The sequence below is a fragment of the Gymnodraco acuticeps genome, unplaced genomic scaffold (assembly GCF_902827175.1).
Source record: "Gymnodraco acuticeps unplaced genomic scaffold, fGymAcu1.1, whole genome shotgun sequence".
In the NCBI taxonomy this organism is placed as follows: domain Eukaryota; kingdom Metazoa; phylum Chordata; class Actinopteri; order Perciformes; family Bathydraconidae; genus Gymnodraco; species Gymnodraco acuticeps.
The window spans coordinates 5,861,122-5,874,386 of NW_022989768.1; the positions used below are offsets into that span (position 1 = coordinate 5,861,122).

At 41.4% G+C, this 13,265-nt stretch overlaps 1 protein-coding gene across 4 annotated transcripts in view; it reads left to right on the forward strand.

The window, feature by feature from the left end:
• dagla (diacylglycerol lipase, alpha) overlaps nt 1–13,265 on the forward strand; it is a 42,996-nt gene that overhangs the window by 15,132 nt on the left and 14,599 nt on the right. For 2 of the 4 annotated variants that reach the window (XM_034217522.1, XM_034217536.1), the window contains exons 2-12: nt 4,581–4,682; nt 4,796–5,007; nt 5,120–5,221; nt 5,319–5,457; nt 5,615–5,702; nt 8,791–8,931; nt 9,019–9,096; nt 9,586–9,710; nt 10,053–10,203; nt 12,154–12,237; nt 13,080–13,157. In XM_034217522.1, the coding sequence (XP_034073413.1) occupies nt 4,588–4,682; nt 4,796–5,007; nt 5,120–5,221; nt 5,319–5,457; nt 5,615–5,702; nt 8,791–8,931; nt 9,019–9,096; nt 9,586–9,710; nt 10,053–10,203; nt 12,154–12,237; nt 13,080–13,157 (1,293 nt within the window). In that variant the 5' untranslated portion in view covers nt 4,581–4,587. The remainder of the gene's footprint in view (nt 1–4,580; nt 4,683–4,795; nt 5,008–5,119; nt 5,222–5,318; nt 5,458–5,614; nt 5,703–8,790; nt 8,932–9,018; nt 9,097–9,585; nt 9,711–10,052; nt 10,204–12,153; nt 12,238–13,079; nt 13,158–13,265) is intronic. The other 2 variants (XM_034217544.1, XM_034217528.1) reach the window with 1 other exon arrangement.

The window sequence follows — 13,265 nt, forward strand, 5'->3', positions numbered from 1 at the left end:
TACAACAAGGTCATACTGTAACTCTTATCCCATTGAATATATAACTATGTCAAATGTGTTTCCACTGTTGAGGTCTGCTGGGAGTTTAAGCCATGTCTTAACAACAGGCCTGGAGCAGAATGCTGATAACAGGATCTCTGGAGGTCTGAGCCTGCTGCCTCTGCTTTCTGCTTGTTCTCACCGGCCTGATTATTTTTGACCTAATTTATATTTGAGGGGGTGTTTTTAGATGGTCACTTATTTGTTCCCCCTTTTTCACTCCTCCCACTGTCCTCTTTAATGTCCCTAGTCCAACCCAGATGGATTTACAAGTAGCTGTTAGTTGACTTCAGTCACATGAACCCATTCACATGCCTTTGTTTCCTTTACTCTCTTATTCGTTATCTAGAGCAGGGGTGAAACCTTTTTCACAGAGGGCCACATACAGAAACAATATACGAAGGGCTGGGCCACTCACTAGAGCTATATTGCCTCATAAGTTCAGTTATAAATGAGCAAAATCAATCAAATGTAGGTAAATGATGCTTGTGAGTGTTGGCAGCTCATCCCTTAAAACAGAAACCTCAGATTGATCATAATAAGGAGAAATAGGAAGGGTGTATTTCAAGCTTGTTATGTAAATAAGTCATTGGGCTTTTCTTATCAACTAAGATATGTTAGAAAATGTTTCCAACTTTAATTGACTGAATTTATTTGAAAAGTGGTCTTATGAATACTACTGTGTAATATATGTTTACATTTTTATTTAAGAAGTACAATATAAGACAAGCACAAGTTTCATTTGTGGGACATATTCCATTATACTTTTAGAATTTGCCGTAGTTTGGACACCCCTGATCTAAAGGCTGAGAAGCCACATGTCAGGCTGAAAATAAGAACGGCCATCTGCAGGTCAAGAGACATGCCGAGTCCCCCCCCCCCCCCCCCCCCCCTCTGCTTTGGCTTTTTACAATAAATCACAGCACGTACCCAAGCGTTATATCAAGGTGTCCAATCCTTATCTGTGGAGGGCTGAGAGTCACAGTTTGTCTTCTAGCTGAGTTCACTGTGTCGTCCGTCCTCTTCGTGTGAAGGTCTGCCAATCACTGAAACCACCTGCTGTTGTGCTTTGATTGGAAAGAAAACCCTCCATACTGTCACTCCGCTGCTCGGGGTCTGACCCTCCTGCTTTTGCTGTTCTCAATCACATGCCATACAGTTCAGGCTGAGCTGTTGTAAAAATAATTGTTGTTTCACTAAAACTTTGAAAACATTCAGTTGTTACTGGGCATCATCACTACTCCTGTAATATGTGTGCCTACTTCATGAAAGCAGTTTCCAGAAATCTAGTAGCCCTTAGCAATTCCTACTTTCACAAAGCTCACAATGTTGAATTTGTGTAATTTTCTTCTAGATTCATCTTAATTTGTAAGTTCATTTTGTTGTGTACCAAACATAGTTTCAAGTGTTTCTCAGCAAATGTTGGTGGGGGTCTAATTGTGACCACTGTTGGGAGTTGAGCAGTTCAACTTCCTGTAGAAAAGGATATGACGTGCTGCTTAAAATACAATTTCAAGCACCCAAACTATTTCACATCCAGATGAGAAGTGAGTGTCTGCTTGATCAAGGTCATTCATAAAGCTAAGCTAGTTCCACCAGTCATTTCCTTTTCTCAATACAAAAGAGAAGAAGTTATTTTTGTCCTGTCATCCTATTACAAGTGATTCACTTTTAGATGAAAGAAAAGAGCATGGTAGCTCACAGTGCATGTTATTCCCCAACAATAGGGGAACCTTTGCATCCGCCAAATGCAAATCATTGCAGGCGTTTAGGCTCAATAAGCAGCCACTGGAGAAATAAAAGGGGGAACGGACACACACTTAACATTGGGGTTTAAACAAGATGGTATGATAGGATATGGTAGAACTGTTATTTTGCCAATGCAAAGCTCTTAGTGAATATACATTTTGTTACAGATTCAAAGTGAACTTGGCGGTATGGGAATCCATTCCGACAGCAATGTTTGTGGTGTTTCTGTGTGTTGTAATAAAAAAAGCGGTTGCAACTTATTTTCCCAGCAGATCAGCTCGGAAATGCCAGTGTGTTTCTGTACTCCACACATACTGTATACTGAGAGCTATGAAAATTATGGGGGTTAAAAAACACCCATCTCTCCAAAACATATATGAGCAGTCCATTATCAGACAGGCAAACAAAATAGTGTCTGATCCCACCCACATACTCCACCCAGAATTCCAGCTCCTACCTTCTGGTAGAAGATTCAGGGTTCCCAAGAGCAGGCTGAACCGCTATAAGCACTCATTCCTACCAATGTCCGTTAAACTTCTTAACATTGACAGGAAATGAAATGTAGTCGAAGTCAAATGTAATGAAATGTACTTTTTTTTAAATGTTGGCCATGAGGGTTGTGCAATAGGTCGCCATTGTCAGTATGTGCGTCTGCGTGTATTGTGTTTGTTCAAACGGTGTATGATTGATGATATGTGTATGTCTCTTAAATGTCCACTATGTTTGTATATTATGTACATGTATGCGGAACTGCTGGACGGAGCCCAGAACGAATTTCCTTACGGGGACAATAAAGTATATTGTATCGTATCGTATGTAGGTGGTAGCACACATGTTTCTATGAATGTTATTTCATAATGTTGGAAGATGCCCTTCCTTGTCATTTTAAAAGAACTGTAAAACTACAAAGCCCCCTTTAGGTCATGACTTTGTGCTCGGCAGGTATAGTGAATTCATGAAAAACATGGTTTGGTATAGAGCGTTGGAATCGTTTGGTGTGATGGTGATTGGCAGTGCAGATGCTTTCTCATTCAAAATCATTTATCCTGTTGGTGCAGGACAATGAGTACACTTGTTATCGCTCTTAAAAGCAAGTCCTTTCAGAAAGCGACATTTATCATCATTATAAGGGCATGGATAATAAAACACCGTGAAACGGAAAGCACAAGGACCACTTGGGTTATTGTTCTGCCGACAGACAGCTTTTATTCGACTGTTGTTAAGCAGGATTTTTGCTCATCCTCTAAAAGAGCATGTCCCTCACTGGCGATACTCGCTCTCAGGAAAGGAATGAAAAGCATGTCGTCTTGTCACCATCTGGCATGCAAACAGTAAAACCTTACTATATACATTCCAGTTCATTTTCAATAGTGTGGTGCAATACTTGCAGCAGGAACAAGATGCATAATGTCAGAAAACAGAAGTGCGAACAAACTTGGAAAAAAAATATCACACAAATAGATGCCAAATTAAAAAATGAGATGCAACACAAACCAAGTTGCTGTGCCCGTACTTCTCTTTGTAACTCTTATCTTAGTAGTTCATCTAATTCCACAATTGCACAGCACCGTTTCTTTGTGACCCATCTAAAGCAAACCACATTTGGCAACTCCTGCTTTTTGCTGATTTTATGGTCCCACCAAATTGCCTCTGCAGTTACACCCATTGTGGAAATGCTGTTCGCCGCTGTGCTGGTTCTTTGCTGTGGGTTTTTAGCCATTTCAAACAGAATGTTTTATTTAATGCTACATTTACCTTTAGGAGTGATGAAACGGTCTCATGTGTGCTATTCCATGAGAGCACAATGTGAGCAGTGCGACTTTAATAACTGTGATGACTGTGGTATTTAAGGGTGAAACAAGAAGGGGGCTGCCAGTTTCTCAATAACTAAAAATGTTCTATAACAATACTAAAAAGCAGAGGAGTGCTCGATAGGGACCAGCAAGACATCTTAAAACAAAGTTGTGCTTTGGCATAATGGACGGCATCATACTTTTTGGACAGAACTGAAACCCTGTCCTTTAGCTTTGAGCAGATCTGCAGCCAGGAGCGGGGCACCATAAAAGCTGCATCAGCCAATCACTGCAGCAGAGGGCCTGCATCAGCCAATCACTGCAGCAGAGGGCCTGCATCAGCCTCTCTGGGTTTGCTTCTCTCACTACTATTTCCGCCCCACCTCTTACAGTTCATTTCAGTTTAGGCCAGAGGCCACTTGAGGGAACTCACAATGCTTTTCCAACTCAAAAGAGTGGACCGAGTAACGTAAAAAAAGCTTTTTCCCGTGCGCACCATCAGTGTGGCACCATCATACATCCAAGCTAGTTTTCTTCTCTTTTGTTCATTAAGTGGTGCATTTCCTCTGCATCCCTTCACCCACTTAGTCTCATCTTTTCTGTGTCCCATTATCTTTTACTCTTATCCTCTGTATGAATCCATTTGCGTTCTAATCCCAGCTGCAGCCCCTTTCCTCAGTCTCTGCTTTATTCATGATGTTGAGGTTGGAGAAAGATGTTGAGGTTGGAGAAAGATCTAACATGTGAGACGTCCCTGTTCAAATGGGAGGTTTATTCTTTATTGGATTGTCTCTTTTTCCCTTTTCAGTTGTTTTGAAGCTCATCATGTAAGATAACGATGTGCAGTATGTAGGACATTAGGTTAAACCTTTTCAAAAAGACCTGTGGTGAACTGAAAGAAGAGACTTGAGGCATAATGAGTTTTTAGACAAAGAAGCAAGGTTGCAAATGATGTCCATTGTTCCTGAAGTGGTCCCTCTTCCCTCTGCCCCCCCACAGGGCAGTGATGCCTGGCATGGTGATGTTTCGGCGGCGCTGGTCAGTCGGCAGTGATGACCTGGTGCTGCCCGCCCTCTTCCTTTTTCTATTGCACTGCATCTGGTGAGTCACTGTATTGATTGTGTATATATATAGTTATGTGCACATGTATTTTGACAATCAGTGGATTTCTGCACAAGGAAATCTATTTGCTTACCCTTTGATTTCATACTCAGGTTGGTGGTTTTGTCCGTGGTTCTGTTCGGCCTCCCGTACGGCTCAGAGCAGTCGTGTTCTGTGACGCTGGTGGACCATGGCCGAGGGTACTTGGGCATCCTGGTCAGCTGCCTTATCTGTGAGAGCGCCATCATGTGGCTGAGTATGAGAGGCAGCATTCTGTACACACAGCCCAGGGAAGCTGTGCAGTACGTCATCTATATACGGCTAGGTAAGACACACTGCTTGTGAAGATTACTAGTGGTTCTAAATTAAGATCTAAACACTGTTTATATTGATTGGGCAGATATTGATCATTATTCCCTCTCCCTCTTTCTCTCCAGCTATTCTCTTGGTGGAGCTCGTATATGCTGTGGTGGGAATTGCTTGGCTTGTCCAGTATTACCAACCTTGCTCTGATGTCACTGCCAAAAACTTGGCTCTGGGTGAGTGCATGAAGACATAAATGAGCTTCTTTGTAAAGCAAGTTTAAAAGGGGTTTGTTATGCTTGAATGTGAATGATGTTTGGTGTTCTTTTGCAGGAATCGTTGCATGCAACTGGCTCGTGATATTCAGTGTCTGCATTACCCTCATGTGCACCTTTGATCCCACGGGTCGGACTTTTGTCAAACTTAAAGCCACCCGTCGGCGTCAGCGCAACCTCACCACGTACACACTCAGGTATTAACAGGCGCTTACTCCTCTGTTTCTCTTTTTGTCTCATATTTTGCCTTTACACAAAACTCAACCAAAGCACAGCATCCATCCAGGCGTGCACATCTTACCTGTTTCTCACACTAAGTCTTGACAGCTCTCCTTGCCCTTTTCTCTTCATTAGACACAGGCTAGAGGAAGGCCAAGCCAGCAGCTGGAGCAGGAGACTGAAGTTCTTCATGTGCTGCACCAGAGCACAGGATACACAATCAGTGAGTCACAACACTTACCCGCTTCCTCTCCGCCGGTAAAGTAAATCAGACGGGAATAAAACCAGAAATATGTCAGGCATAAAGTCCAGTGGGCCAGTCATTAAAATAAGCACTGACGGGATGATTCAACATTGGCATAAAGGCGATCGCTGCTTAGCTACTCACTGGCAACATTAAGCTTTTCTTATAAAATATGAATTTCATTTCAAATATTTAATTTCAGGCTAAATCAATTTACTAGCTGACTAAAAATAAGTAAGTGCGCACAACTGCAGTCATATAAAGCCCACTAACTGCCATCCTCTAGACCACATGCGTCAAACTCAAGGCCCGGGGGCCAAATCAGGCCCTTGGTGGATTTAATTTCGGCCCGCAGGATTATTTTGAATTACTATTAGATCTGGCCCGCCGGTATAATATTGCACGCACACCTTCACTCAATCCTGAGGATTTTCTCAGCTCAGAGCCTGACTCCAAACATTGATGACCTTGCACCCAAGATGAGATGCCAAGAATCTGGCTTGAACTAGCAGCTAACTGAGTTTCAATGTTTCCTTCTGCACTCTTTTTTTCTTGCAACAACAGGGCATGTTTGTTTTTTTCTATGAGGGAAATCGTTTTTTTGAAGCTGTTGTTGGCCTGTGGAAAAATGTAATCATAAGAAATGACTCCGGAAAAGCTGCAGATAGAGCCATAAGAAATGAATGCAACTGATTATTTAATGTTGTTTTTATAGGCAATAATTTAAGCTTTGTTAGTTCCAGGTTTAATATGTGCAATAAGTTCATTTCAATAAGTTTTGCAATAAACATTGAACCAGTCCGGCCCTCAACTAGTACCGATTTATTTTTATTTTGGCCCACTGTGTATTTGAGATTGACCCCCCTGCTCTAGACTGAACTGCAGATTTAAAGTCATGAAAGTAAAAAACTGAAAGAATGCCATGAGCTTTTAGCCAGCAGTTCAATGTCTAAAGACATGCTGACCTCAGTGAGCTGGTACAAACCCACTGGACCAGACAAACCCTCAGGTTAGTGTGCTTTGAAGCATTCAAAAATATCCCTCAGCTATACAAGCCATACTGCCTTACATTACATGCATACATATATATGTCCAAGTATGTACAGTGGGGCAAAAAAGTATTTAGTCAGCCACCAATTGTGCAAGTTCTCCCACTTAAAAAGATGAGAGAGGCCTGTAATTTTCATCCTAGGTACACTTCAACTATGAGAGACAAAATGAGGAAAAAAAATCCAGAAAATCACATTGTCTGATTTTGAAAGAATTTATTTGCAAATTATGGTAGAAAATAAGTATTTGGTCAATAACAAAAGTTCATCTCAATACTTTGTTATATACCCTTTGTTGGCAATGACAGAGGTCAAACGTTTTCTGTAAGTCTTCACAAGGTTTTCACACACTGTTGCTGGTATTTTGGCCCATTCCTCCATGCAGATCTCCTCTAGAGCAGTGATGTTTTGGGGCTGTCGCTGGGCAACACAGACTTTCAACTCCCTCCAAAGATTTTCTATGGGGTTGAGATCTGGAGACTGGCTAGGCCACTCCAGGACCTTGAAATGCTTCTTACGAAGCCACTCCTTCGTTGCCTGGGCGGTGTGTTTGGGATCATTGTCATGCTGAAAGACCCAGCCACGTTTCATCTTCAATGCCCTTGCTGATGGAAGGAGGTTGTCACTCAAAATCTCACGATACATGGCCCCATTCATTCTTTCCTTTACACGGATCAGTCGTCCTGGTCCCTTTGCAGAAAAACAGCCCCAAAGCATGATGTTTCCACCCCAATGTTTCACAGTAGGTATGGTGTTCTTTGGATGCAACTCAGCATTCTTTCTCCTCCAAACACGTCTAGTTGAGTTTTTACCAAAAAGTTCTATTTTGGTTTCATCTGACCCTATGACATTCTCCCAATCCTCTTGTGGATCATCTAAATGCTCTCTAGCAAACTTCAGACAGGCCTGGACATGTACTGGCTTAAGCAGGGGGACACGTCTGGCACTGCAGGATTTGAGTCCCTGGCGGCGTAGTGTGTTACTGATGGTAGCCTTTGTTACTTTGGTCCCAGCTCTCTGCAGGTCATTGACTAGACCGTGTGGTTCTGGGATTTTTGCTCACCGTTCTTGTGATCATTTTGACCCCACAGGGTGAGATCTTGCGTGGAGCCCCAGATCGAGGGAGATTATCAGTGGTCTTGTATGTTTTCCATTTTCTAATAATTGCTCCCACAGTTGATTTCTTCACACCAAGCTGCTTACCTATTGCAGATTCAGTCTTCCCAGCCTGGTGCAGGTCTACAATTTTGTTTCTGGTGTCCTTTGACAGCTCTTTGGTCTTGGCCATAGTGGAGTTTGGAGTGTGACTGTTTGAGGTTGTGGACAGGTGTCTTTTATACTGATAACGAGTTCAAACAAGTGCCATTAATACAGTTAACGAGTCGAGGACAGAGGAGGCTCTTAAAGAAGAAGTTACAGGTCTGTGAGAGCCAGAAATCTTGTTTGTTTGTAGGTGACCAAATACTTATTTTACCAATTAATTCATTAAAAATCCCACAATGTGATTTCCTGGATTCTTTCCCCCCCTTCTGTCTCTCATAGTTGAAGTGTACCTAGGATGAAAATTACAGGCCTCTCATCTTTTTAAGTGGGAGAACTTGCACAATTGGTGGCTGACTAAATACTTTTTTGCCCCACTGTATGTATCTAAAGTTATCAACAAGTATCGTATCAAGTCCAAAGCCCATGAACTATGATAATTAACTCACTCTACCCAGGGGCCCCTATTGTGAAATGACAGAAATGCGTGGGTAACTTATTTTGTTAAACATGCTCCATCAGTCTTTTTTCATGCTCATTTTTTGAACGCACCCTGCTATGTTTAAAAGTTTAATAAAAACAATCCCATTGAGAAACACTGTTTATTTTGATTGTGGATTAGGAAATGCTCTGCAGGCCTCACAGTTGTAACCTGAGTATTACTGATTCAAAGGTTGCATGATTTAATGAAACTACTTAATTTAATTCTCTTTTTTTGTTATGCTTTTCCAACTTTTCCTGATGTTTGCTGCTCTCATGTCCAGGATGCGTATTCAGAAGTGGCCAGCCTTTTTGCAGAGTTCTTCAGAGACCTGGACATTGTGCCTAGTGATATCATTGCTGGCCTGGTTCTTCTCCGCCAGAGGCAGAGGTCTAAGAGATCATCTATCCTGGACCAGGTATCGCTGTCAATACAACTATATTAATGTCTGTATTTTTGTGCTTGTAAAAATAATAACTTTCATACCCTTTTTTTACCTTGCAAGGGCAACAATGACATTTTAGCCTTCTTATCTGGAATGCCTGTCACTCGTAATACTCGATACCTGGACCTTAAGAACTCGGTGAGTTTCTATCTGAATAATACAATGAGAAAGTGAAGGTTGACCTGTGTGAAGTCTTGTTAAACTTCAGGTTTTCAAATAAACACTGCCTCATACAAATACACAATGCATTTAAACACATTTTTAAATGCTTAAAGACATGTACAAGATTGCAAAACAATGCACAAAGAGAGGGCTCCCTAGCTAACACATTTTTCACAAGAAAGGACCCTAATTTTCACAAGAAAACTAGATATGTGTCTTAGCTATTAGCTTAATTTGTGTTCATTTCACACCAAACAAGCAAAATAGTTGTACTCCTCAACTAATGGCAGTTGTTTTGATAGTTAACTGTCTTTAAAAACCTTAGCTTTCCTGCAGTACTGTATATTTATATGCAATTATTGTGCATTTATGTCAGAATATCTCAGTATGTCCATGATATTACTGTCATCCCTCTGTCGTTCTCATGTGTGTGTCCGTCTGCCCGCCTGTCTCTCCCTCTTGCAGGTCGAGATGAACATGTACAAGGATGTGTGTTACTACATGCTCTTCGCCCTGGCTGCATATGGTTGGCCCATGTACTTAATGAGGAAGCCTGTCTGTGGGCTGTGCCGCCTTGCCAGCTCCTGCCCGTAAGCTCTCAAACATTCACCCGCACAGTTTTTATCTATTTGGCTTCTGTGTCCCTTGAGCCTCTTCAAAACGGATCCAATCTCACATGCGTCAACACTTGCCAAGTAGTAATCCACAGAGACAATGCCACTCTAGTTGGACTCGCTCACTGACACGAGCGGTGTCTAATGAATCACATTCTCTTATCCATATGGCCTGAACTATGATACTAGATCATGACTCTGTAACCTCATCAGTTTACAACAATTTTCTTGTCACAAATACTGCTTTACATAAAAATCTGTCTTTTTGTATTTATGTTTTCTCCCGTTTTGCTTCGTATCTTTGCTTCTCATACCCAGCTGTATGTCAGTGTCCAGCTCGCGGATGACTCAGGCTGTGACAGTTGAGGAGGACAACTGTTGCGGCTGTAATGTCCTGGCCATACGGAGACACTTCCTGGACAGAGACCTCAAGCAGGTTCAGGTTGTCTACACATCCTGCCACGATGCTGTGAGTAATCTGGCAGTTGGCTAAAGAGTAGTCAGAGATGTTGGGTTTTACTTCCTAAATTAGCCAAAGGATGTGTTGTGTGCAGGAATGTCTGCGGAACAGTGTCAGGATTTGTATTTAATTTTGTATTTGTCCAATTTGTTTTTGTTTTGATGTTAAAGCATACAACTTTTTTGCAAAATACACTGTTTTGGTACGTTATGATACACCATGGTTAAGCTCTCCCGCACACAAAGACAAAGCTCTGCATACAACAGCTTTAATCTGTAGTCTTGGCTATCATTTGAAAATGTTTTGGAAACACTTTACTCTCCAGTTGAGTTGCTGAGATATGTGGAGCCTGTGTCCACCCCCCCGGCAGTAAGTCAAGTGTGTTCTCGGACAGGGTTGGACTCTGCAGAGGCTGTTTGTGATTGTCAGGGACAGATTATTCAGGTGCAGCCAAAGAGGGGTGACTGCCATCTTTGGTGGCCTAAGGATTGCATTTCTGCCCTCAATATTTATATCAGTCTTTTACCAGCATTGTCCAAAGCCAAGATAACGTTATACTGAGTTACATTTCATTTGTCAAATTATGATCCATGTTGAAATGATCCAATGAAATGATTTTTCATATACCTTTTCTATCTGAAATCCTGGTAAATGGGTTACAGTAGGTGATACCCACCAATATCAGTGACATGCAGTATTGGTAATAACAGATGCCTGCGCATATCATAAAGAATGATACCACACCGACTAATATATAAATTGGGGACATATGTGATGGGTATGTCATCCATGGTTGTTTCCTTGACCACCTTTTGGGTACATTTGTATCTAGTAAAGCTCCTGCATCCCCATACTAAAGGGATAGTTTAGTTTTTATCAAGTGGGGTTATATTAGGCCCCTGGTTTGGAGAAGCAAACAGGAGTACCAGCCAGAGAGCAAAGCACTTTACTGCAGTGGACGGGGGCAGCAGCAAAATGTTTTTTAGCCATCTAAAAATGGCCCCTCTAAAGTATCTAGACCCAATTAATTATAGCTGGCTTGCCGGTTGCAAATACAAAAAAAAGTTTGTTGGCAATTAATAACAATAACATTTGAAAGCGTTTTTACCTCCGTTATATAAGACGATGGTCGAAGTAAACACAAACCAAATGTGTTTACTTAAAGGTGGGGTAGGTAAGTTTCAGAAACCGGCTCGAGTGCACTAAAATTTGAAAGTACACAGCCGAAAAGAATCCGCCCCTTCCTTCAGACTTCCTTACAGAGCACCTCCTCCAACACAGATGAACGCGCAATGCACGCCCAATTACGGCACGCCCAATGAGGGCACGAGATACATTTGTGCGTGCACGAGATGGAAGGCTGACAGACAGGGCGGCAATCCAATTGGTCGTGCTTTTTACAGTATTACGGCTTCCACAGATGACATTTCTTTATGGATTTTTTGTCAAAGCACTTCAGATATTCATTGCTATCGGGATGTTAAGAGCATTCCATGGAATATAACAACAAGTGTATCTCGAGCCGGTTTCTGAAACTTACCTACCCCACCTTTAATATGAAAAGACCCATCACTTTCAAATCCAAATGAGCACTCATATTCCTACAGAAATAGAAACAAATTGTTGTTAAAATAGTTTCCTAATTTTGTCGGATATTCAATTATCCAATTTAGTTTTATGTGGAATTTCCACAGCATTTACATTAGCACGTCATGCTCATGATGATGATTTCTAAAGCAGAACTTTTCTCAGTGAACTCTTAAGTTTCCATCTATAAATGTAATTGTGAAATGACTTATGAAGTGACTTGTATGGTGCCGTGCCAAGTTAGGAAAGGTTTGATGACAGAGACTTAGGAAGGACTCTGTTTGCTGGCATGAAAGTGGAACGAGCTAGAATTGGTCTGTTCCTCTGACTTTGTCACCACAGTTTACTGTCCGCTCTGCATCTTCCTTACAGGTTTACGAAACACCGTTTTTTGTGGCAGTGGACCATGCGAAAAAGAAAGTTGTAATCAGTATCAGAGGAACCCTGTCTCCAAAGGTTAGTTTACGCTTTCTTTTCTTGATTTTACAATAATGTCTCTTCAACTATCTACAAAAATGTTCCCTTTACAACAGCAACACCTCCAGAGCAGGTGGAATTATCATAGTTATATGCAGCGTTCTCAAACTCCTACACCTTTTACGAAAAAAGCAGAAACGTGACTGTCCACTTGTAGAACAAAATGTCCTATACTTTTTACCACAAGTGTTTGAGAATTCCTGTAGTGCTGTAAGACCTGAACTGAACCTACAGGAAAGAGATTACTCACGGCCGCCTTGTAAAAAAGGCAAAACATATTTTCAAGAGGAAAATTACTACTATTTCTGTTGATTTCTGATGATCTGCTCTCAACCATTCAAAACAGGTAGCGGCTGTACGCGTAGAAAACACAAATATAGTAGAATACAAAGATTAGAGAAGGATTTGAAATGTGCTTTTGAATATATCAAATCTGTAGAGCTCAAGACAAAATCACACCTGACACATAATATCAAGATAAGAAACACTTGTGCTGTGGTTCTCCACCCATTAAGTAACACAGTAGCCAAAAAAAGAACTTGACAAAAATGATTAAATTAAGGCTGACATAAAGGCATACACTCATGCTTCATGGTCTTATAGCTCTTGCTACAGCTGCTTAGGTACACTTATTAAAGTATAACCAAAAATAATCCAGTTTGAATCTTATGAATGGTGTTTGTAAGTCTTTTGTCTAATGTGTGCACTTTTGTAAGATTTTAGCTTTCTCTGTCGATATTCCCCTTTTTTTTTAGTACCTCCACCTGTGTTCTCTGCTTCATGCCGTCTTTTGTAGAATTCATTTCTATTGTGTGTATCAGGACGCCTTGACGGATCTGACGGGGGATTCTGAGCGTTTGCCCGTAGAGGAGCAGCACGGGACCTGGCTTGGCCACAAGGTCAGAGATTACTGTATTAAAATCACCTACAATACATTACTTTAAACCATGAGATGTTTCCTCTTTAAGTATCTCTGTTCTCAATCACTTCCAACACGTAACATCGTC